This window comes from Saccopteryx bilineata, chromosome 1 (genome assembly GCF_036850765.1).
Source record: "Saccopteryx bilineata isolate mSacBil1 chromosome 1, mSacBil1_pri_phased_curated, whole genome shotgun sequence".
Lineage (NCBI taxonomy): Eukaryota > Metazoa > Chordata > Mammalia > Chiroptera > Emballonuridae > Saccopteryx > Saccopteryx bilineata.
This window is the reverse complement of record NC_089490.1, coordinates 297,929,025-297,954,123: the sequence shown is the minus strand read 5'-3', so window position 1 is coordinate 297,954,123 and position 25,099 is coordinate 297,929,025. Positions and strand designations below refer to the sequence as shown.

At 44.3% G+C, this 25,099-nt stretch overlaps 1 protein-coding gene across 2 annotated transcripts; it reads left to right on the top strand.

The window, feature by feature from the left end:
* The first annotated feature begins 1,871 nt into the window (after positions 1-1,871).
* On the top strand, positions 1,872-24,334 carry SLC45A2 (solute carrier family 45 member 2). Of its 2 annotated transcripts, XM_066253619.1 has the most exons (7): positions 1,872-2,360; positions 4,103-4,279; positions 11,257-11,582; positions 17,868-18,011; positions 18,600-18,723; positions 21,340-21,554; positions 24,085-24,334. In XM_066253619.1, exons 1-7 carry the CDS (start codon positions 1,976-1,978, stop codon positions 24,307-24,309), a joined length of 1,596 nt encoding a protein of 531 aa, XP_066109716.1. In that variant the 5' UTR covers positions 1,872-1,975; the 3' UTR covers positions 24,310-24,334. The 2 variants fall into 2 exon arrangements, with proteins under 2 accessions (XP_066109716.1, XP_066109717.1); XM_066253620.1 differs by lacking the exon at positions 11,257-11,582 and having other exon boundaries at positions 24,085-24,159.
* Positions 24,335-25,099: the final 765 nt, after the last annotated feature.

Genomic DNA, 25,099 nt, shown 5'->3' with positions numbered 1-25,099 from the left:
TGGTTGGGGGTTGAGTCTGGAATCTAATCTAGGGTCCCTCAGAACTGGGACAGTGGAGAATGGTTGGGTAGGCAGCCACTGACAATAACACCCATCACATACAATATTTCCATTGCTTTTCAACAATCACAGGGGAAACTGAGGCAGGTGTCATCATTTTTCAGATGAGAACAGAAGGCTTGGATGGTCCTAACCTTCCTTTTTAGTTCACAATTCCCTTAGTGTCTCAGTAATTTTTCATGGGCCCCTAGGTCAAAAGAAATATCTACCATCCTATTTATAATTAAATCCCAACAACTTATATACTTATGTCCTGACAAGTAATTAGCTTTTTGAAAAATGTAATACACATAAATGGAAAGAAGTCATATTTTAATATTTATTTCCTTCTTAATCCCAATTACTGGCGGGTCATATGCCCCTGTATTACACTACATGGCTGTACCTGTGTTGGATTTAGCGTGGACACTGGCGCTCTCATTTTCTGTAGTGTGGTCTTAGGTTGGAAGTGTGAACTACCTCACAAGTAGGTCATGTGGTGTCTAAGAGATACTGAGTTTCTTTCATTTTACTAAAATCTTGCAAATATCCTGAGACACCCTTGTGAATTCATTGCAGTGCCCCAGGGAGTCTTGGTACACAGTTCGGGAAACAGCATTTTCAGTGATTTGCCCAGGTCACTCACTACTCCTAGTAAGAGGTAGGGCCAGAATTGATACTTGAATTTTCTTACTCCTGACTCCAGCTCTTGCTCCTGAACCATGTTTAGGGCCCTTCCTGTAAGATCATGCTTCCCCCGGCACTCAGCCTTTTCATTTGAATCCAGGTCCAGCAAGGAAAATAAGACCCACTTCCGGGTCTTTAAAACGGAGGAAATCTGATACAGAGACTGGAGAGAAAAGAGCTGAGAAGCCGAAAGGACGTGAGGCACCCAGATAGGAGCAACGCTGGGAAGCCAGGGCCACCCCTGCGTTGCAGGGACAAAGGGAAAGGTAGCTGCCAGAACCCAGAAACTAAGCTTCCCTAGTGGAAACTGGACCTGAGGGTACAAGCAGCTCCTTTCCGAGACTCCTCAGGAATGACAAAGGGCGAGCGGGGTGGGATTTCTTCCCTTCTCCCGTCCGGAACAGTCAGAGAGCAATGGAACCTGGGAAATGTAGTTTCTTACAATGCAGAGTGTGGGGGTGGGGGAGAGTGAGGACAAGCATCTGAGCGAAGAGGCTGCTGGCTGGCCTTACAAAATGTAGCGCGTATACTTAGTAATTCCGTTAGCCACTATTTATTGAGGGCCTACTACAGGTGCCAACTGTGCTAGCTGCTGGGGGTACCATAAGGAACAAAACGGTCCTGATGCCTGTTCTTAAGGGGATCAGAGACTGATTCACATAGGAGAACGAGAACAAGTACAGAACCATCTAATCATAAAGTGTGTTAAGTGCGATGAAGGAGTATCCCAGTGCTGGGACAGCTCGTGATTTAGAGGATAGGTGCAACCCTCTCCTGTTCTAAATCTAGTTAATTGACCTTTCAGGTGTGTGTGTAGAAAACTTGTGTTCAGGAGAGAACAGAATATATCTAGAAAAAGTTTTTAAAAGATATCAACCGATTAATATTTTGACTTAACACCTGCCTATAGGGCTTTCCTGTCTCAAAGCTGTGTGTGTAAGTGTGTGTAAATAGAGTGTGTGTGCTAGGGAGAGAGCCAGACAGAGAGGGAAAGAGCATGGTGCAAAGGAAGATTCCTTAAAGGACCAGGGGGCTGGCAGCAGCTAATCCCAGCAGGCTTTCTAGGCCCCGCCTCCCTGCCCTCTCATCATAACTTGTGATCTTGGAGGCATGAAAGAATTGGAGCCCTTCCCCCAGCCTAACCATCTCTCTTGACTGCTCAGCCAGGCCCGAGTCAAATCCGGCTCTCACACCAGAGGGGCCCCGCAGGAGGTGGTGGGCTTGCGGGCAGGTTCCTCACCCAGTGTCCATGGGCGGCAACAGCGGACAGCCTGGCACCCACACTTATATGTCCCTAGCTGAGGATGGTCCCTTTGGTTCTGTGGGGCCACCCAGAAGACCCACAGGCAGGCTCATCATGCACAGCATGGCCATGTTCGGTCGGGAGTTCTGCTATGCGGTGGAAGCGGCCTACGTGACCCCTGTCCTGCTCAGCGTGGGCCTGCCCAGGGGCCTGTACAGCGTGGTGTGGCTCCTCAGCCCGGTCCTGGGCTTCCTGCTGCAGCCCGTGGTGGGACTGGCCAGTGACTACTGCCGGGCTGGCTGGGGCCGGCGCAGACCCTACATCCTCACCCTGGGCGTCATGATGCTACTGGGCATGGCTCTGTACCTCAACGGAGACACCGTTATATCAGGTCAGTGCACTGTGTGGGGAGGGGGGGGGGCAGCTGCGAAAAGGGGCCGGCCATGCAACTCAACAGGAGTGACTCAAATCTCTTTAGGTGACACTTAAAAGTTGGTTAGAACTATTTAATTCTCCTAGGTTACAATGAACTTTCAACTTTGAATGACCCACATTCTGTGAGTTGGGGAGCCTTAATTTTAGAAACATCAGGATGCATTTTAGTTTATTTTTTGTGTGTGAGGAATTTAAAATAGGATTAAATTTGTATCTATTTTATTAAATATTTTCACATAGTTTTTCATCGCAGTGTTTTTGAACCCCTTCCACCTTACTTAGTACTTTGTCAAATTAGCCGGCAATAATATTTACAGTAAATTGCTTGTGTGTCCAAATGAAGGTTAATTCTGCCCAGAGCTTTATGTGGAGCCTCTTAGTGGGTATAGGGCACCCGTCTGTCAGCTCACGGGGACATGTGACACTGTAGGTTCTGGACAGAAGCAAACCTGATAGTGAGCACTTTTTCTCACCATGAATCAATAATTTGTGGTAGTAGATAAAAAGTTGCACTGTAAACAGGATCTTAAACATAAAAAAAGCACACAGTTTCAGGCCTTTCACTCTCAAGTTAGCTAGTATGATAAGGAGGCAGGATAATTAGGTGTCATTTACATATATTTAAATGGCATAAATTCATAAAGGTAGGATATTTCTGGAAGAATCACAAAGTGCTTGATAAGAATGTTGCCTCCAGGGAGGGGTGCTAGAGGCCTGGAGATGAGAAGTGGGAGAGAGGCTTATTATTCACTTATTTTCATTCTATAATTTTTAAAAACGTGCATATGTTACGTATTATTCTTTAAAAAGTTAACTGAAAGCAAGGGGAAATAGATAAGATTGGATGGATGAATTGTGGCATATCTCTTGAATGATTCATGTTTAGCTGTTAAAAATTGTGAAATTGCTCTTCATTAATTAAAATGCAAAGATAGGAAGAGATTTGGTTATAAATGAGCACATAGACCTGCTCCCATTAGTCAGAGCTTCTCAGAGTGTGGTCTTCTGACCTAATGCATCGTGGGGCTCTTGAGATGCCAATTCCCAAGCCCTACCTCAGGCCTCCTGAGAAATCATGGGAGAATCACGGGAAATGGAGCCCAACAATTCATTTTAACAAGCCATGCAAGTGGTGGCTAAGCGTACTAAGGTTTGCGAAGCGCTGCAGTAAGGCATGGATGTGCACCTTTCTCCAGATGTGTGTAAGTGCATAAAGGGAGTGAAGCATTTCCTCCAGCTTTTCTATGTCGTTGGAATGGTTTACAATAAGCACATTATCATTTTTAAAACCACTTTAAAGAGGAATGATTCACTATCATAAAAGTCACCGTTTAAAAGTGTGCAATGCAGTGATTTTTAGTGTATCTGTAAGGCTGTGCAACCATCTAATCCCACAACATTTCCATCATCCCCAAAGGAAAGCCCGTAACCATTAGAAGCAGTCACTCCCCATTCTCTCTCTCCACCAGGACAAGGAACCACTCCATTAACTTTCTGTCTCTATACATTTGCCTTTGCTGGACTTTTATTTACAGAATTTTTAAAACCTAAAAGAAATAATGAAGTCTTTATTTGGAAAAACAAAACAAAATGAAAGCAAAGGGACACTAATTCGATGACAGGAAGTTTTGGTGGGAATAAAAATGCGAATCATTTCCAACCAAGATTTAGGTAACCCGACGTTGATTTCTCTTTTAGTGTTGATTGCTGACCCAAAGAAGAAGCTGGTTTGGGCCATAACCATCACCATGATAGGTGTGGTGCTCTTTGATTTTGCTGCTGACTTCATCGATGGGCCCATCAAAGCCTACTTATTTGATGTCTGCTCTCATCAGGACAAAGAGAAGGGCCTCCACTACCATGCCCTCTTCACAGGTAGGGAATATTCCAGAAAGTCTCTTCTTCAGCTGCCGGTGAGGGAGGCACTTCTGCAGAAGCCGTCCAGTTTCTGTGCACATGCATTTTTTTTAATGAATGGATCAGTTGATGGAATGCTCCCATCACGCGGGCTCTGTCTCCCAGTGTACTTCTCTAAACAAAGTCAGCTTGTGACCAGGCTGCAGAGTCTTGCAAAGGAAGTTTGCCCAGGAGCGTTCTGAAGAACGTTTGTGGAGACATTTACATCCGAAATGAAAAGAGGCCTTGTGCACTCTGTGTGTTTTGCTTTCTGGTTTCTTTTCTTCAGATCAGTAATGTAGCATCAGCCTTACTTCAGAGCCTGTTAAAAATGAGGTTTCCTGGGCCCCTAGTCTAGTTCATTTGATCCAGTGGATTTGTGGTGGGAGCCTAGACATTTGCATTTTTAATAAGCACCCCAGGTGATTCTGTGGCAAGTATCCCAAGGACCACATTGAAAAACAAAAATAGAAACAAACCAAGCAGATAAAACCCCTTTAGAGATTTCTAGTTACATAAAGAGTTGGCATTTCCTTGGCCTCCTGCTTTGAAAGCGGCTATGCCAGGACAATGGAGCTGTTCCCTTGGGCTGTTGCTGGCCTCCTCTGACTGCTATTGGGTCATTTAGTTAGAGCTATGCTGCTAATGGCCAACAGGCGTTCATAGAGCACCTGTTAGGACTCTCCTTGGGCTGCGGGGTTATAAATGAGGCTGTAGCACCATCATGGCCCATGAGGATTTTTCTAGCTAGTTGGGAGAGGAGACTCTATCAGTCTACCTTATGTGACTGTCTTCATAGCCCTACCAATCTATTTATTTTATATTTGGACATATTCGGTGGCCTCTCATGACTAGATAGGTCCCATGAGAAGTAGGATCTCAAGTTTTGTGGTTTATGTCTGCGTAGCCAAGTGCAGGGCCTACACATAGAAGCCATTGGGTCAGTATTTGTTTGAGCAAATGTTTCAGTGCTGACACAGTGCAGTTCCTCTTCGTTTGAGGGGAGATGAGCAGGAGTCCATCCCTGTCTGTCATGGGCCCCTAACCATGGAGCTTCAAACTGCATTCTCCTAATTTAAGTCCCATAATTCCTTCTGCTGAAATTAATTACAACAAAGTCATGGGAGACTTTTTGGCTTTTGAACATGACACATTGAGAGTTCTTTTGTTCTAAGGTACCTAGGACAATGTGGCTACCACTTGCCAGGGTTAGTCTTGGCCAAACAATCTCTGCTTTGCTGCTTGTGATAATTAGAAGATTGAACTTCTATGTTTTGGAAACTTTTCCAAGGCTAACACATGATAGTGTTGCTATGAGTTTGAGAAAATATTTAGAGGTTTTCTGTGGATATTAGCATAAGGTATGGTATCAACCAGTTAGCTCAGTCAGTTAAGAACATTGTCCTGCCATGACAAGGTTGTAGGTTCTATCCCCGTTCAGAGCGCACACAGGAAGCAACCAAAGAATGCATGACTGAGTGGAACAACAAATTAATGCTTCCCTCCCCCACCCCTCTCTCTTCTTTCCTCTCTCTGTCTCTAAAAAAATAAAAATTAAGCCCTGTCCGGATAGCTCCGTTGGTTGGAGCATCATCCCGAGCTTGGAGGCTGCAGAGTACATACAGGAGCAGCTCAGTGTTCCTGTCTCTCTCTCTCAAAAACAAAACAAAACAAAACAAAACAGAAACACGACATTCATATGGTCCATGTGCACATTAAAGTTTAAGAAGCACTGCCCTAGCCTGACCTGTGGTGGCACAGTGGATAAAGCGTCAACCTGGAAACGCTGAGGTTGCCGGTTCAAAACCCTGGGCTTGCCTGGTCAAGGCACATATGGGAGTTGATGCTTACTGCTCCTCTCCTCCTCCCCTCTCTATAATGAATAAATAAAATCTTAAAAAAAAAAAAAAAGAAGAAGCACTGCCCTAGAATGATATTTTAAAAATCAGGCACTTAAGTTTTATTTTTTGCAGATTTAAGATACATGTTTCATCCCCAATACTTGTTGCATGCCACACCAGGTCACTGGTAAGCCCGGGTCTCCATCCTCGGAGAGATCCAAGATTCTATCGCTGGGCCTAGAAGGATAAGTCCTTTCATCCACCTCGAGGTGAACTGTGGCCCTCAGTGCAGCACAGACAGTCCCCGACTTTCAATGGCCTGACTTAAGAGTTTTTTATTTTACGCTGATGTGAAAGCAGTTTTACCCAGTAGAAGCTGTACTTCAGATTTTGATTTTGATCTTTTCCTGGGCTAATGATATGTAGTAGATACTCTTCTGTGATGCTGCGCAGCAGCAGGAGCCCCAGCTCCCAGGCAGCTACCAGATCAGCAGGGTAAACAACCAGTGCTCTACAGGGTGTTCATTGTGTTCGGTGATTTTGCCCAACTGTAGGCTAATGGGATTTTTCCCAAATGTAGGCTAATATGAGTATTCTGAGCATGTTTAAGGTAAACTAGGCTAAACTGTGATCAATGTCATGTCAGCTTACTGTTTTTCAATTTACAATGGTTTATTGGGACATAACCCCATTGTAAGTCAAGGGGCATCTTTAGCATTCTCTTTTGCTTCTGGGTGAGGCTTTGAAGTTCGGGTTTCTATAGGAAGGAAGTCAGCTGATCGCTGGGTTTTGGTTCTGGTTCTGCCACTACATGTGCTAGTGCTTTCCGGTTATTATCACGTTAACCCTCATGGACTCTCATGAGGGGCATCACCAACCCCGTTTCTCCAAGGAGGAGTGCCCGTAGTCACGTGACAGAAAGCACACAGGTGGGGCTGGAAACCAGGCATAATTCCAAGCCCCTTCATTTCATGCTGTCTCTCTAACCACTGTGGCCAGTGGCTTTCGACCTACTTCAGCTTTCTGAGCTCCACACATCCTTCTGCCTCCACAGACCTTTGGATTCACTGATGTATTGAACTCATATTAACATCATTGTCAATTAAGAGGCATCCTAAAATTATTAATCAATATCATCTCGCTGCCATCAGCTAAGCACCAAAAATAAACTCTTCAGAACTCCTCTCTACTCTTTAGGCACCCAGTTCACTAATCTAAGTTATTATTTATTACAGGTTTTTGAAAGTAGTTGTTTACTTATCGTTTCTCTCACTTGGAATTGCCTTCTGAGGAGGAGGGAATGGGGAACTGTGTCTTACTTATGTTTCTGTCCCCAGACACTAGTGAAGTCCTTTACATATATTTAGTGCTCAATAAATTTTTATTAAAGTACACTCAACTGGTAGACATAAAACTGGACTAGGGCCTGACCAGGCGGTGGTGCAGTGGATAGAGTGTCGGCCTGGGATGCAGAGGACCCAGGTTCGAAACCCCAACATTGTCAGTTTGAGCGTGGGCTCATCTGGGTTGAGCACAGGCCTCACCAGCTTTAGTGCAGGGTCGCTGGCTTGAGTGTGGGATTATAGATGTGACCCCATGGTCGCTGGCTTGAGCCCAAGGTCACTAGCATGAGCAAGGGATCACTTGCTCTGCTGTAGTCCCCCGTCAAGACACATATGAGAAAGAAATCAAGGAACAACTAAAGTGTCACAGCAAAGAATTGATGCTTCTCAACTCTCTCCCTTCCTGTTTGTCTGTACCTATCTCTCCTTCTCTTTGTTTCTCTGTTACAAAAAACAAACAAAAATACCAAAAAAACTGGACTAGGGAATCCTGTAATTATAGAACTCAATTGATTTAATATAAATCAATCATTATACTTCTATCTATATGTTTATTTTCATTAACAAATCACCATTCCATCAAACTGGGTGATTTATTATACATGTCATTCTTTCAAGTGGAAAGGTGTCTTCTGTTCTGTTTTCTCTGTTCAGAGGAACAATAGATCTGAAGGAAGGATGCATAAATGGTAGAAGAATTAAGTGACAATATGATTAAGCAACCATTGATCTGGTTACAAATGAGGAATAGCTTGAAAAAAGAAACGTGTAAGTTTTTTATAGGGTTAATTGAGGTCAAGGGTTCTCAACTGGGAGTTATTTTGCCCCACAGAGGACATTAGGCAATGTCTGGAGATATTTTTGGTTGTCGTAACCGGTGGGGAGGAGTTGAGAGATTGTTACTGGCAACTCGTGGGGAGGAGCAGAAGATGCTGCTATACATCCCACAGTTCTGGGGTCAGCCCTGTGTGGCCGAATGATCCAGCCCAAAATGTCAGTAGTGCCAACACCTAGAAACCCTGACTTAGATAAGCCTTTGCATAGTGCTTTGCTCTTAATGTGTTCTTGGTTGACTGCCTGGCTTATCACATGGCCACTGACACCTTGGGCATCCCCATGGCTGTATAAAGAGAGTCCTTGTCTAAGAATGATCCAGAGGCGCCACAAGTCCCAGGACTGCCTTCTGAATCAGCAACAGATGGTGGTGCCTCGAGGGCCTCCTCTCCCTCTCAGATCCCAGACTCAGGCCATCCAGGACAGATACTTCCTGTGCCATTTGTCTGTTTATGTATGCCCGTAGCTATAACTAGACCATATATGCCCGTTGGCAGAGAACGTGTGTTTTTTACTTTAGTGCACACCACTGACTACAATTTCCCATAATTCTACCTTAAATACATTTTGGTACTCAGGGCATGATAATAATATTTTATTTTGTAATTCAGTGAATCTGTAAATATCTTCTATAGTAAATTGCAACTAACCAGAATGTGAAGTGACCAGACTCATCCATTCTCCCACCAGTCTGGATCAATTAAGATTCATGGTACTTGTCATTTAGATTTGCGATCTTGTGGTCAGGATGTATGTAAATTTAGGTATTTAGAGTTAGAGACAGAAAATGTCTTAAGTTTTCCTTTCTTCCTTGATTTCCTGGTTTGTAAGGATGTGTCATTATTGGGGAAATAAAATGAAGACTTCATTCACGCAAGAAAAACAAAAACAAAAAGAATCTGATTTGTTCAGATAGATATTTGTGTTTGGTAAGGCAGCATGCGAGGTTAACATTTAATGGTATCTGACTTAAGTAGAAGGTTTTACATCCCCGTCCTGACTTCTGGGACCCCTCTGGTCCCATGATGTGCTCCTCCTTCACCACAGCGTCCTTGGGAGCCACCAGTCTGCCACCAGGAGAAGCATCAAGGAACACTTACTGTTCTGGTGCTGCGTAGTATAAAGTCTCATTAAAAAAGTAAAATAAGCCTGACCAGGTGGTGGCGCAGTGGATAGAGCGTCGGACTGGGATGCGGAAGGACCCAGGTTCGAGACCCCGAGGTCGGCAGCTTGAGCGCGGGCTCATCTGGCTTGAGCAAAGAGCTCACCAGCTTAGACCCAAGGTTGCTGGCTCCAGTAGGGGGTTACTCGGTCTGCTGAAGGCCCGTGGTCAAGGCATATGTGAGAAAGCAATCAATGAACAACTAAGAAGTTGCAACGCGCAACGAGAAACTGATGATTGATGCTTCTCATCTCTCTCCGTTCCTGTCTGTCTGTCCTTGTCTATCTCTGCCTCTGTAAAAAAAAAAAAAAAAGTAAAATAAGATAAAAATAAATTCTTGTCCATACCAAGAGCACTTGCATTTTAAAACAGGAACAGAAAAGAATGAGTCACTAATAACAGGATTTCCAACATTACTGTATTTCCCCATGTATAAGATGAACCTTAATTTTGGAGCCTGAAATTTGTTTTGTTTTGTGGGGTTTTTTTTGAGGAAAGGAGAATTTATTCTTTTTCTTTTTTTTTATTTTTTTAAATTTAATTAATTGTGTTTACATAGATTCTAGGGTTACCCCGAATGCATCCCCCTTCCCCCCTATTCCCCTCAACATCTCTCTTGCCCCCCTCCCGATAGCACCCTCCCCACTTCCCTTCAGGTTTATCCCATCCTATCATCCCCTTTCCCTCTGTCCTGTTTTCCTCTGGTCCCTTTGATCCCTCCTCTGTCTCAATTCTGTTCCTCAGTTCTCATTATTCCTTGGATTCCAATTGAGTGAGGACATATGATATTTTTCTGAAATTTGAAAAAAAAAATGTATTACATAAAGTTATTGAACTCAAGTTTTATTCATCATAAAATTCATACAACTCTTCATCACTGTCAAACTCCCATCCATTAGGTTGTCCTAATCTGTGTCTGATGATGAATCACTGTCTTCATATATTGCCTCACCCTCAGTTCCATCTATGGCATTTGAAATCTATAACCACTGTATAAGACATATCCAGTTTTTAGACCCCAGATTTTTTGAAAAAGGGTGCATCTTATACATGGGGAAATATGGTAGACCGTTAGGTAATAATAGGGTTTTTAAAAATTCATGTTTAAATTTTAGTTCTTAGGATTCTGGTTGCTATCAACTGGGACCAAGAACCTCTAGCAGCAAGCTTCTGATAGAGGAAAGAAGACAGATTCCAAGGCTGTTTGATCTTCGCAACCATGCATCGCCTTAGATACCTTATTAATAGATATATGATAATACAAATAATTATTTTTATTGGTGTCAGAAATTGGTTTTCTTTGGGGCTCTTTAAGGTCAGGTATTTTAGTTTTTAAGCAGTGTAGACAGTATAGTTTGGAAAGGCCACAAGAATTCCTTTGGTTTGTTTGCTTTCTTTTCTTTCTTTTTGTTGATGTGTTGGGGTGACACTGGTTAACAAAATTATACAGGTTCCAGTAGCAACAAGAATTCTGACAGTGGCTGCATTTACCAGCCCGCCCCCATGCCTGGCACCGTTTTCTAGTTATGACTGTATACTCATAGTTTTATCATCCCCATAGTATGCGTGAAGAAGTCCAAGGTCACAGCAAGTACATGCTAGAGCCAAGCCCTGAATCTACCTGTCCTGGCTGCATGTGTTTAGCCCCTCTCTCTTACCTCGCCAGTCACAACCAGGCACCACTGCTGTATTCCCACTGAAGGGCAGGGCCCGGGCATAGTGGACAGGGAAGATGGTTTGCTAACTATGCTAATATAGCTTTTCCTTGCTTTCCAGGTTTTGGTGGTGCCCTGGGTTACCTTTTGGGTGCCATCGACTGGGCCCACCTGAAACTGGGAAGAATGCTGGGCACAGAATTCCAGGTCATGTTCTTTTTCTCCGCCCTGGTCCTCATCCTGTGTGTTACTATTCACCTGTGCAGTATCCCCGAAGCCCCACTCAGAGATGCCACAAAGGCCAATCTCCCACAGCAAGCCCCCCAGGCCCCTCCCTTGTCGTCGGACAGAACACATGAGTATGGGTCTATTGAAAAAGTTAAAAATGGTTATGTAAACCCAGAACTGGCCATGCGGGGAGGAAAAAAACAAAATCCCACTGAACAGGTAAAGATGCAAATTCTTTTTTATTTTTTTTACTTGGAAATACATTCTTATTCTTGTCCTTCTAAGGTTGTTTTTCTTTTTTTAATTATTCTTTGTCTTTTTTTGTTGTTTGTTTATTTGATGTTAGGAGTTTTATGAAGTATAATTGACTTCTCAAATCCCCAATTGCTATTATCCTTTAGAATCGAAACTTTACACCTCAGAGAAAGTGTGTACATTGTCCTCTGGTTCACCTGTCTCTTCCTCTTTTCAAAACGTCTAACCAGGAAAAATGAAGCCAGGTGCAAAATGTTAACCATAAGAGAAGCCTGGGCTATCCTCAGGCCAAAGAGATATCTTCAGTTCTTAGATGAGGATCATACATTTGTTTCTGCAAATGACAGTAGCCCTGGGTCGGTAACTGGGCTGGGCATGTTGAATTTGTATTTCATAAGTTGATTAGATAATCCTTTTAGTCCATTTCTAGTAAACTGCTCACTGAATTAATTAGCTTAAAATTTTAAAGCAAATTTTATTAAGTGCCAGAAATGGAACCAGGTTAAGAGAAAATGGTCAAAAAGAAGAGACTAGAGCAATGCTGACCAATAGAATAGCAACTAGTCCCATAGGTCTAGTAATTATAAATTAAAATTCATTAAAATGAAAACTTTGGTTCTTTGATTGCATTAGCTGCATTTTAACTGCTCCACAGCCCCATGAGGCTAGTAGCTACTGTATAGGGACTGCAGAGATAGATCTAGTAGCTACTGTATAGGGACTGCAGAGATGGATCTAGTAGCTACTGTATAGGGACTGCAGAGATAAATCTAGTAGCTACTGTGTAGGCACTGCAGAGACAGATCTAGTAGCTACTGTGTAGGCACTGCAGAGATAGATCTAGTAGCTACTGTGTAGGGACTGCAGAGATAGATCTAGTAGCTACTGTGTAGGCACTGCAGAGACAGATCTAGTAGCTACTGTGTAGGGACTGCAGAGACAGACCTAGTAGCTACTGTGTAGGCACTGCAGAGACAGATCTAGTAGCTACTGTGTAGGCACTGCAGAGACAGATCTAGTAGCTACTGTGTAGGGACTGCAGAGACAGACCTAGTAGCTACTGTGTAGGCACTGCAGAGACAGATCTAGTAGCTACTGTGTAGGCACGGCAGAGATAGATCTAGTAGCTACTGTGTAGGCACGGCAGAGATAGATCTAGTAGCTACTGTATAGGGACTGCAGAGATAGATCTAGTAGCTACTGTATAGGGACTGCAGAGATAGATCTAGTAGCTACTGTGTAGGGACTGCAGAAATAGATCTAGTAGCTACTGTGTAGGGACTGTAGAGATAGATCTAGTAGCTACTGTGTAGGGACTGCAGAGATAGATCTAGTAGCTACTGTGTAGGCACTGCAGAGATAGACCTAGTAGCTACTGTGTAGGGATGGCAGAGATAGATCTAGTAGCTACTGTGTAGGCACTGCAGAGACAGATCTAGTAGCTACTGTGTAGGCATGGCAGAGATAGACCTAGTAGCTACTGTGTAGGCATGGCAGAGATAGACCTAGTAGCTACTGTGTAGGCACTGCAGAGACAGATCTAGTAGCTACTGTGTAGGCACTGCAGAGACAGATCTAGTAGCTACTGTGTAGGGACTGCAGAGATAGATCTAGTAGCTACTGTGTAGGGACTGCAGAGATAGATCTAGTAGCTACTGTGTAGGCACTGCAGAGATAGATCTAGTAGCTACTGTATAGGGACTGCAGAGATAGATCTAGTAGCTACTGTGTAAGCACTGCAGAGATAGACCTAGTAGCTACTGCAGAGGCACTGCAGAGATAGATCATTTCCATCATTGTAGCAAGTTCTGTGTCCTCCTTCAAGCTGAGTTTGAATAGCAACATGGGGGGGGGGCAGAGAACAAGGATTCCCTTACTGGTAAGAGGTTGTGGGAGACTTGATTTTAAATTTTGGCTCCTCTAGCTGGCTGACCTGTGCTCCTCATTCAGAAAATAACTCTCAGGCACTTGCTGTAGGTAGCTTAATGATTAAGAGCATAGGTATTAAAATCCTGCTTCTTCCACCTCTGTGATGTATAACATTGGGCATCTATTATACATTTCTGTAGAATGAGAAAGGAATTTATGTACCTGTTAGGGTTTTGTGCAGCTTATATGAAATTACTCATGCATAGTTACTTAGAATGGTTCTAAGTAACTTTGTAAAATGCTAAATATACAGTACGTGCTATTATAAGTCTGGTAGAATGCTGAGTGCTCTAAGCACAAATAGGAAACAGACTTAATCTGTACTCTAACAGAAGTTTTACACAAGTTTAGTGTATCTCATGTCCTCTATGAGCTCCACTTCTCTTCCTGGGGCAAGAGCTTTGGAACAATCAAGTTAGGATTTCAATTTGGGCTCCTGCATGAGTTAGTTTATAGGAGACCCACATTACGTTAAACAGGAAGTAAGTTAATTTCTCTCTCTTATAAAGGTTCAGATGGATGGATTGGGGCTACCCTCCTGATTCCACAAGGGAGCTGGACCCTTCTGTTTTGTTGCTTGCATTTTGAACATGGAACTTTCATCTTGAGGTCCAAGATGGCTTCTCCAGTTATCATTATTATGTCTGCATTTCTGCCAGCAGGAAGGAAGAAAGGGGAGGACAGGAGCCTTTCCTTTTAAGGACCCAACTAAAAAGCTGCAAACATCACTTCCGCATACCTACTGTTGACCAGAATTTAGTCACATGACCACACTGAGCTGCAAGTAAATGGAGACAATAGCATGATTTGAAAGCCCTACACCTGGCTGAAACTTCCATTACTCCTAAGAAAGGCAGAACAGGCATTGGGACTGTTAGTCTCAGAAAACTCACTAGCACCTAATCCTAGTGACCATATAAGCTTGGTGAATGAACCTAGCTAAGCTCTCTGGTCAGGGCTCATGGGGGAGTCTGTCTCTGCCTCCCCTCCTTTCACTAAATAAAAAAAAAGAAAGAAAGAAAAAAAAAAGTAAAGAAAAAATAATGTCACAGTTTAAAGAACAAAACAAAGTAGGGTTTTACTAAGGAAAGGAGCTATTACCCTGATAGATTATAACTGTCTCTCTGCACCATTTATTGTGACTCAGCAGAGGCTGTTGTGAGGAGCAAATGGAACAGATAAATGGGAGCCTTTTGAAAAGCATAAAACCCTCCACACTAGTAAGAAAATAAAGGCATCAAATACAATTCACTTTCTCGTACATGCCACATACACAACACCGTAGGCTCTGATTGGTTTTATTTGGTTTAAAGAACAAAATTAAAACAAACAAACAAGCAGAGTAACATATCCTACACTCAAAGCCAGCATCTGACCCTTCTATTCCAAATGTGCATCTCGGGAGCCTCCCCCGAGCAATGCAGGTCTACAGCATGTCAGGGCCAGGGCCCTGGCCACCATTGTTTGTCAAGGTCATTACTTCCCAGAATGAGGGGGGATGTGCTGTTTGAGAACTGGGATTGTTTTTGTATAATGATGAAAGGCTAGAATTGTTTCAGATCCCATAAAATCCACCAGTAACTCTGCCCTGCCATCACTACTTGCTTCAGTATCTCACTAGTCCCCGTTTGAGGACACTCTTGTGAAGGTCCTTTCCCCATTGAGGCTCTGTGCCTTTTTCACTTACAAATCTGTCACCACCCACTCTCCAGTGGACAAAGGCACACACTACATGCAGAACTCCAGCTCCTGGGGCTCAGAACCACTGAAAGGGCTGTGCCAAGGGAACTGGTGAGTCAGAGAGATGCCAGCTGAATTTTCCTTCTGACTTAAAATACTGAAAAGAGCTTTGCACATTTACATTCCTGTCTTTTGCAGAAATATTAGGCACAGTTTGAAAACCTCATGTTTATTTTTGGAAGAAAGGAAAAATTAGGGTAACAATGAAAGCAGGCTGAAAATCATATATGAGGCAGAAGCACAAATTACTATTTGGAATGAAGCTGATTACCTGCTGGCCAGATTCACATTTTAAAATTTTGTATTTTGGAAAGAAGCGAAAGAAAGCGAAAATAAATCACGTAGTCTGTGGTATGAATTGGGCTGTTGTTCCTCAGTCTGTACCTTTTCTGCTGCTTCCTGTGGGAGGGTAGTACTTTGGCATTAAGCTTCTTTTGTGCACACCATTTATTTTGACAGGTACCATAGTTCACATTCGGAAAGCAGTTATTTTTCTTAACTCCAAGGAAATACCTATTCTTTTAAATACTGATTAAATATAAGGAAATCCATTCAGTCGTGGTCAATAGATTAAATACTATAAAATTGACTAATTAAAAAATCAATTTATCCAACAAACCTACCATGAGTAAATACAATTTCCTGCAACAAGGAACTAAAAAACGTTTTCATGTAAGGTTAAGAGGTATAAACAGCCCTGGCCGGTTGGCTCAGTGGTAGAGCATTGGCCTGGCGTGCAGAAGTCCCGGGTTCGATTCCCGGCCAGGTCACACAGGAGAAGCGCCCATTTGCTTCTCCACCCCTCCCCCTCTCCTTCCTTTCTGTCTCTCTCTTCCCCTCCCGCAGCGAGGCTCCATTGGAGCAAAGATGGCCCGGGCGCTGGGGATGGCTCCTTGGCCTCTGCCCCAGGCACTAGAGTGGCTCTGGTCATGGCAGGGCGATGCCCCAGAGGGGCAGAGCATCGCCCCCTGGTGGGCAGAGCGTCACCACCTGGTGAGCGTGCCGGGTGGATCCCGGTCGGGCGCATGCGGGAGTCTGTCTGTCTCTCCCCGTTTCCAGCTTCAGAAAAAAAAAAAAAAAGAGGTATAAACACAATATGCTGTTATAATTAAAACAAAATCTCATGAGACCATCTTATAAATAAACTAGCCAATATTCAATTTCATAACATCAAGATTTAGAATAAATAAAAATCTGACAGGAAAGACTCATGCCCCTAGCGTGGTTGATGTTTATAGTCTCAGCGTCTTCAGGGCAACTGACCGCTCTGTATTCCTGAGGTTTCTTTCTTCTCTTATATGACAAGATGTTACAGGCTATTTTATTCTTGGTATTTCAAAATAGCTGTGTCAATAGTTCAAAATTCTTTTATTCTCTCAAGGCTCCTGATATTAGAAAATTGGAGCCTCTGGTTTTTACACAATCTTAGTCTAAATTAAATCCTTTTGGGCTGTGTATTCATGTGTGTGTCCATGTGTTTATTTCTTCTACAGTGTTCTCACCTCTGATTCAGCATAGGGTTCATTTACATGTGTTGGCTGAAGGCGGGATTCATGGGAATAAACCTGGCTGAGAGCAGGGAACCAGCTGGCTCTCTGTGCTGGTTTTCTATTGCTACCTCACAAATTACCACAAATTTAGCAGTTTAAAACCATAATTTATTATCTCACAGTTCTGTAGGTTAGAAATCTGGGTGGGCTCAACTGGGTTCTCTGCTCAGGGCCTCACAGGGCTGAAATGAAGGTGTCAGTGGAGCTGTATTTCCATCCTGGGGGAGGAATAGGCTCAGCTGGGGGGGAATAGGCTTCTAAGCCCATTCAGGTAGAATCTAATTCCTTACGGTTATAGGACTGAAGTCCCTGTTTTCTTGCTGACTGTTGGCTAGGAGTCCCTCTTTTCCCTTAGAGATCATGCTCATATTCTTTCCACTTGGCTACCTTTACCTTCAAAATTAGCAATTTTTGTGCTTTGAAATGCTCTGACTTCCCCTTCTGCTCCCAGCTGGAAAACATTCTCTGCTTTCTTAAAGGGGTCATGTGATTTCATTAGGGTTGCCCAGATAATATCTCTTTTGATGGACTCAAAGTCAACTGATTAGTAACCTTAATTTATATTTGCAAGATCCCTTTGCCATGTAACGATATGTAATCATGAGGCAATACCACAAGTTGGAAATCACAGCCCTCTGTAAATTTAGTCTACCACATTTTCATAGTCAAGAAATCTAAGAATTATAATAATCTGTGAGCTCTGTCCTCACGTAGTGGTTCTGTCATTCAAAGATAAGATGGTAGATGTTTCTTGCATCTTAGCCCAAAGCAAAATAAATCCAATATCCATTCCCATTCCCTTTCCCCTCAGGTCCCCAAAGCCCCATTCTGGGCCTGAAACTGCTAAGCATCTACACATACTTAACATTACACCTCCTAGAGACCACTCTCTGGAAACTTTAGTGCTACGCCCCGAAAGTGGGACCCTGTGTGATGGTCGACATGATATGTAACATGGCTGAGTGCTCTGGCTCCCACCGCTGCCCATGTGTCTTCACTGAAGGTCACACCTGTTTCATGTTTATTCCAGACTCAAGGGACAATGACCATGAGGTCACTGCTGAGGGCCCTGAGGAGTATGCCTCCCCACTACCGCTGTCTGTGCATCAGCCACCTCATGGGATGGACTGCCTTCCTGGCCAACATGCTGTTTTTCACAGATTTCATGGGCCAGGTAATGAGCATGTCTGTGCACACACTCATTGACTCGCATGTTAATCTTTCAGTCAGCGCCTGTGGAGCTTGTTCTGGGCTAACCTCTAGGACGGGCACTTAAGAGTGTCAGAAAGAGGACCTTTAAGGAGCTGGCTTCCAGACAGGTTCCAGAGGCAAGTTACTATGCCCTAGTCAACTGGAGGATACTATGAAACTTGATCAAATGCAACAAACAGGGAAAATCTGTGTGAGCTGTAGCAGTCATGGCAGGCTTCATAAAGGGGGTGCTATGATCGGGGCCTTGAAGAGTGAGTTGGAGTTGGAGAAATAGAAGAGAGGGAGAAAATAGTGCATGTAGGAATAGGAAAGGCACTTGTGGAGATGAGTCAGAAGCCTATTGGCTGCACCAAAAATGGATGGCAGGGTAGCCTAAGTTGGGTGGGGCCAGATGTTAGGTGAAGCAGAGGTGTGAAAGGATGAGACGGGTGACATGGTCAAGGGAGGATAGGATCGATGTAGCTCCCCAGGGATGGAGAAACATAGCATACAATAAGGGGTCCCTACCATCCTGCATCTATATCTCAATAGCCCCAAATCTCTCTTTCAGATTGTGTACCATGGGAATCCCTACAGTCCACACAACTCCACAGAGTTTCATATCTACGAAAGAGGCGTCGAGGTTGGATGTTGGGGCTTGTGCATCAATGCTATATCTTCCTCCCTCTATTCTTGTAAGTTTCCTCCTTCTAAGAGTATCTTCTAAAACAGTTTTTTAACCACCAGTCTGCAGAACAATCTGCCAGAAATTGCGTGCCACCTTGAAAGAGTCAACCACCTTGATGTTGTGTGAAGATTACAGACCCAACGGTCTTAGTCAAATTTGCTTATGCTCAGGGTAATTTCTGCCTTAGTGGTCCCCAAAATAATTCTCCTATTTTCACCAGTCTCCAAGTGTAAAAAGGTTCAAAACCACTGGTCCAAAGCACTCTGGTCTAGCAGAATGTTGGATTTTATATTTCTGTATTTACTTTTTTATATTTTGCTTTTTAAAATACCAGATTCTTGATAAATACATGGGGATGATGTGTTCAGTTACAGTGAGGAATAGCAACACCGAGTACTGAAATATAGCCAATTGTTCATATATACACTACTATTCAAGCTTCTGCTTAAATCCATCACTTACCTCCAGTCCTCACTAGGGGCACAGTGAGGATATGACCACTACTGGGTATCAGACCCAGCACAGGGCAAGTCAGCTTGGCCCTTAGACTTATTAATTCTTCTTCATGAATAAAGTGCCAGACAGACTCAGAGTCTTTGTTCTGAAGTTGCTCATGATTCCAGATACCTCCTTCTCCTTGGTTCTCTTCTCCTTGGCTGGGCTATCCTCTTTGATTAAGATCATTCCTCTAATGAATAGTGACCATATCTTTTAGGTATTGAGATACCTTAGATTATATTTTCTGCATAAATATAATCACAAAGCAAACAGTGATAGACTTAGCTTTTTTCTTTTTTTTATTGAGAGAAGGGGAGATAGAGAGATAGAATCCCACATGCACCCTGACCAGGATCTACCCGGGATCCCCTGTCTGGGGTTGATGCTTAAATCAACTGAGCCATTTTCAGCATCTGAGGCTGACACCTAGAAAAGTAGAGCCACTGGCTGTGGGAGGAGAAGAGAGAGAGAAGGGGGAGAGAAGCAGATGATCGCTTCTCATGTGTGTACTGACCAAGGATCGAACCCGCATAATCTGCACATGCCAGGCCGATGCTCTATCCACTGAGCCAATTGGCCAGGGCCAATAGACTTAGCTTTATACTGCTTTCATTCCCAGCCTTTACAACAGCCCTCCAGGGATGGTCTGAATCTAACAGAGGAAGCAATGTCACACACTTGTCATTTTCAGAGATCCATCTTCCATGGATGGCTTGCTACCATGTTTAGTTTCATAACTGATTCCATGTAATCCAGAGTAGGTTTCTTGTCTGTGCACTATAAGCCCGATATTTATTTGGAGGGATTTGGAAAATCTCGCTCCTGAACAGGCACATTCCCAGTATCAATCATTTATCCTGAGGTCACGTGTTCCGTTTCAGTGGGGCAGGGGAAGGATAGGGAATGTACAGATTAAAAACAACTGATTGAAAAAAGAAGATAAAAGCTTTTAGGGATTTTTCCCTTCCATAGTGAAAGACAATGTAAAACATTTTAAAGCAGAGTTTTCAATTTTTAAAAATGAACTCGCCTGACCAGGCGGTGGTGCAGTGGATAGAGCGTCAGACTGGGATGCAGAGGACCCAGGTTCAAGACCCCAAGGTCACCAGCTTGAGTGTGGGCTCATCTGGTTTGAGGAAAAGCTCACCAGCTTGGACCCAAGGTCGCTGGCTCCAGCAAGGGGTTACTCGGTCTGCTGAAGGCCCGCGGTCAAGGCACATATGGGAGGGCAATCAATGAACAACTAAGGCGTTGCAACGCGCAATGAAAAACTAATGATTGATGCTTCTCATCTCTCTCAGTTCCTGTCTGTCTGTCCCTGTCTATCTCTCTCTCTGACTCTCTCTCTGTCTCTGTAAAAAATAAATAAAATTTAAAAAAAAATGAACTCTGCTTTAGTACTTTTCTGAGCAAGCCAGGGTTAGCTGTTGGGCAGGGCCCCAGGTTCAGAGTCAGCCATGTCCAGCCAGCCAGAGGAGTTTGTTCCAACAGTGATGGCAGCCACTACCGTAACTGGTGTCTCCTATGTGCTCAGCCAGGGCTGGCAGGTCGGGGGAGTGTCTGCAGATCATGCACGCCTTTTCCTTCCTCCTCCAGTGTGCAGACGGTGGTCAGGAGTGGGCGTGGTGGGGAGGCTCAGAGACTGGATGACTTGGATTGTTCTGTGAAATCTGGTTTAAATTTCTCCCAACCTGATTTTGGGCCGTGGGGCCACGAGAGGCCTGGGTTGTTGTTTAGGTCCTGTTGGGCTAGACCCCGGTGAGTGAGAACGACTCCCACTTTCTTCCACGTCCTGCACCCCAGGGTCCAGAGCCAAGGCCGCTTTGCCCACCTCTTTTGCCCTGTTCCTATTCAGCTGTCTGCTAAATGATGCCCAGTCCTTCCCTGTGGGGAAGGTCAGCCTAGCAAGCAGTTTCCAGCTCTCCTTTGTGCAAGAGGTTTAACACTGGTTTCAAAAGTCAGCTTTTTCAAGCACAGATAGGAAGGTTCTTTTTTTCCGGACTTGGTATCAGAAGAAAGGCTTCTTTTTTAAAAAAGAAGTGAACTTGAAAAGAAGGGCTTGTCTGAAATTCTTAGTGTCGTGAGGCCCTGCCAGCCATAATTTCTCCCTCTTGTCTTCCCACAGACTTCCAGAAAGCTCTGGTCACCTACATTGGATTGAAGGGTCTGTACTTCATGGGGTATTTGCTGTTCGGCCTGGGCACAGGATTTATCGGGCTCTTCCCGAATGTCTACTCCACCCTGGGGCTCTGCGCCTCCTTTGGCGTGATGTCCAGCACCCTGTACACCGTGCCCTATAACCTCATTGCCGAGTACCACCGCGAGGAGCAGGAGGAACAGGTGCGTCGTGTGCTCTGCACGGGGTGACCCCTGACTCACCTGCGGGCTGGGGGAGTTGGTGGGAAAGTGTAGGGCAGAGCTGGGGAATGGGGGTTCTTGAAACAGCAGCACTAAACACCTAGCCAGATGTAGCAAGGTCTGGCCAAGCCACGGCCACCCGCCCGGCCTACGCCCACCTCCTCTTTATCCGGGAGCCCTGTGCACCTGGGAGCAGGGGTGCAGGTATTTTTACCCCCATCTGATTAGGAAAGGGGCTTTCGGTCATGCTGAGAAATCAGCCCACAAAAACAGAGACAAGGAAAGGGGAGCCCAGGGTTTCTGACAACTGCCCCACCTGTCCAGTGCACCTGTGGCATTTCTGGTGCCCAACCACCACAGAGGTGCCTGGAAGGATTTCTGAGGGAAGTCCAGGTATGGGTACGTCTGACCCTGTGGACATGGAGGAAAGCTGGTTGCAGGTGGTGCTCCACCAGTTGCCTTGAGGGAGGCCTCCCCCATCTCCACCTGGAGCTCAGGCCAGAGGGCAAGGCCCTGAATGGCTCTAAAAGAACTCCAGGGTACAGATTTCCACTCGAAGATTATCACATGTCCTTATCAAAATCTGCAACTTTTCCCCCATGAAAGTAGGCTTACAGTTGTTTAACTGGAGCAGTGATATAAAAGCTGGAGAAATAATTTGGACTTGAATCCATCACAGCCTGAAATGCGAATCACATCCATGTGGCCACAGTGCTGTCCGTCTTTTCCATTATGTGACCTGGCAAACGCCACAGCAGGATGGTTTCACTAAGAGTTAAAACCTTTTGAACCAGAGTGGTAGCTGTCCTCATCCCCTGGCAAACGTTGTCACCAGTGTTCCAATGCATGCGTGCGTTTTGCTGTTAAAGAGACAGCTATAATACAGAACCGTCCCTCCGAGGAGAGAGTTAGGTGGTATAGGGCAGAAACGCATAAACTTTGTACTCAGAGAAACCTGGATCAAATCCTGCCTCCCCCACTTGTCAGCTGTGTAGCCCTGGGGATAGTTGCTGATTGATTAAATATTAAAGTCTGTTCACGAAGGTGCTGTATCCACATGGTTCAGTGATCACAGTGACATAGAGAAGGGTGCATTGAGACTGGCTCCCACCACTCCCTCCTCTACTCCGACCTCCGCTGACCCTTACATTTAACCACTCTTAGGTTTTTGTTTATATTTCCTGCATATTTTAATGAAAATTAAGCAATAGGAATCTGTTTTCTTATTTTTCCTCTATAGTCAAAGGATAATGTGCATTTTTTGGGCACAATTTTTTTTCTTAATAGTATAGGAATTATTCAAATTCTCAGTCTCAGTTTTCTAATCAATCAAATGGGTATTATATACTATACTTACCTTATAGAGTTGTTAGAAAATTAAATAAAATATCTATAGCATAGGTAACCTGCCTAGCATACTGCCTAACTAGAACCTGCAAAGACTAGATTGTATTTATTGACTTGAGATAATTTTATATACATTAACCATTTAGCTTTCGTAGATGCTAACACTGGAATTTGTGAGTTTCTGGCAGCTAGGAAAGGCAGCTTAAGGAAGAGGTGGAGATTCTTGGTGACCTTAAATCAGGCTGGCAAATATGGCCAGCCACCTGCTTTTATACAGACACTGAGCAAAAAGTTTTTTAACATTTTTAAATGATTTAAAAAAAATTAATAGAATGCTAATATTCTGTGACAGATGAAAAATACATGAAATTCAAATACCAATGTCCCTAAAGTTATATTGGAAAGCCAACTTGTTTATGTATTTATTGTAGTTGCTTTTATGTACAGTGTGTCCGTAAAGTCATGGTACACTTTTGACCGGTCACAGGAAAGCAACAAAAGATGATAGAAATGTGAAATCTGCACCGAATAAAAGGAAAACCCTCCCAGTTTCTGTAGGATGATGTGGCAGCATGTGCGCATGCGCAGATGATGACATAACACCGTGTATACAGCAGAGCAGCCCACGGCCATGCCAGTCGAGATGTGGACAGTACAGAGGAAAGTTCAGTGGCTCGCTAAATTCGAATCCATGACCAAAGTGCAACATGAATATCAGCGTGTTTATAACGAAGTGCCACCACATAGGAATAACATTACTCAGTGGGATAAGCAGTTGAAGGAAACCGGCAGTTTGGTGGAGCAACCCCCTTCTGGTAGGCCATCAGTCAGTGATGAGTCTAGAGGCTATATGGGATAGCTACCTAAGGAGCCCTAAAAAATCTCTGCGTGAGCCCACATCGAACTGCACTGAATAGGTATGAAACTTGGAGAGTTTTCCTTTTATTTGGTGCAGATTTCACATTTCTATCATCTTTTGTTGCTTTCCTGTGACCGGTCAAGAGTGCACCATGACTTTACAGACACATTGTATTGTTGCTGGCAGAGGGTTGAATAGTCGCAACCAAGACCCTGTGACCCACAAAGTCAGCAGTACTTACAACCCACTTGCTCCCTAAAGAATGTTCTGTGCAGATCAAACCCTGTTCCTGTGTTTCCCTTGCAGAAGCGGCAGGCCCAAGCAGGGGGCCCGGAGAGCAGCGGGCGAGGCCAGGGCCTGGACTGCGCCACCCTCACCTGCATGGTACAGCTGGCTCAGATCCTGGTTGGAGGTGGCCTGGGCCTTCTGGTGGTCATGGCCGGGAGCGTCATTGTCGTGGTGATGACGGCCTCTTTGGTAGCACTGATTGGCTGTTGCTTTGTGGCTATCTTTGTTAGATATGTGGATTAGCTCAATAAAGAGACATTGGCCCTCACCTCCGACACAACATCGTGGAGCACATGACAGAAAATCAACCTTCCCTTCAGCTCTGCGCTTTTTGGGTCGGCCCGGTGTCTACTCGGTAGTATGACTGGCTGCAGTCATCTGCCCGCCCCTCACTTTCACCCCGCCCTCTGCAAGACAGCCCAGTATTTCGGGCATCATTTGTCTCAGAAGACACTGGGCTATCCCTCCATTTAGTGGGGAATAAGGGCAAGTGCAGGTGACAGCAGCGACATGCACCTTTCTCACTGTGTCTCCGGGCAGGGGTCAGGAAAGGCAGGATGTCTTCCACGGCACAGTTCAGGTCTTGATGAACCTGAGCATATTTCATTCATATTAAACCACTCCCAATTAATTCACATGAATTTATGATATCCTTGAGTCTGCTTGAGCATCTTGTGCCGAAGGATTTACCACTTTATAACAGCTCATTTCATGGACACGGTGAAAATATTTCTCTCTAACCTGCACCTTTGCTCCATCCTCTGGAATCCACACAAAAGCCTTTCAAAAACAGCCTTCTGTCTCCAACAGTTTTTTTCTCTAAGTGAAGCAGTTTTTCTCTAGCCCCCCCCCCGGCTTCTCATGCGACCAGGTTTTCAGCAGCCTTGAGAGGTGGCGTAGTTGAGTAGACAGACCTCGGGCTTTCGAGCTGGACTGGTTTTGAATCCTGGCTTTGCTGCTCACCAGCAAACTACTGAATGTCCCCAACACACACTTGTTCATCTGTTCACTGGGGTGATAATTCCTACCTTGG

Excerpts from the sequence above, each read along its gene's own strand:
- SLC45A2 (XM_066253619.1), top strand. The coding sequence starts at position 1,976 with ATGGGCGGCAACAGCGGACAGCCTGGCACCCACACTTATATGTCCCTA. Across the intron at positions 4,280-11,256 it reads CTACCATGCCCTCTTCACAG|GTTTTGGTGGTGCCCTGGGT; the intron begins GTAGGGAATATT and ends CTTGCTTTCCAG. Across the intron at positions 18,012-18,599 it reads TCACAGATTTCATGGGCCAG|ATTGTGTACCATGGGAATCC; the intron begins GTAATGAGCATG and ends TCTCTCTTTCAG.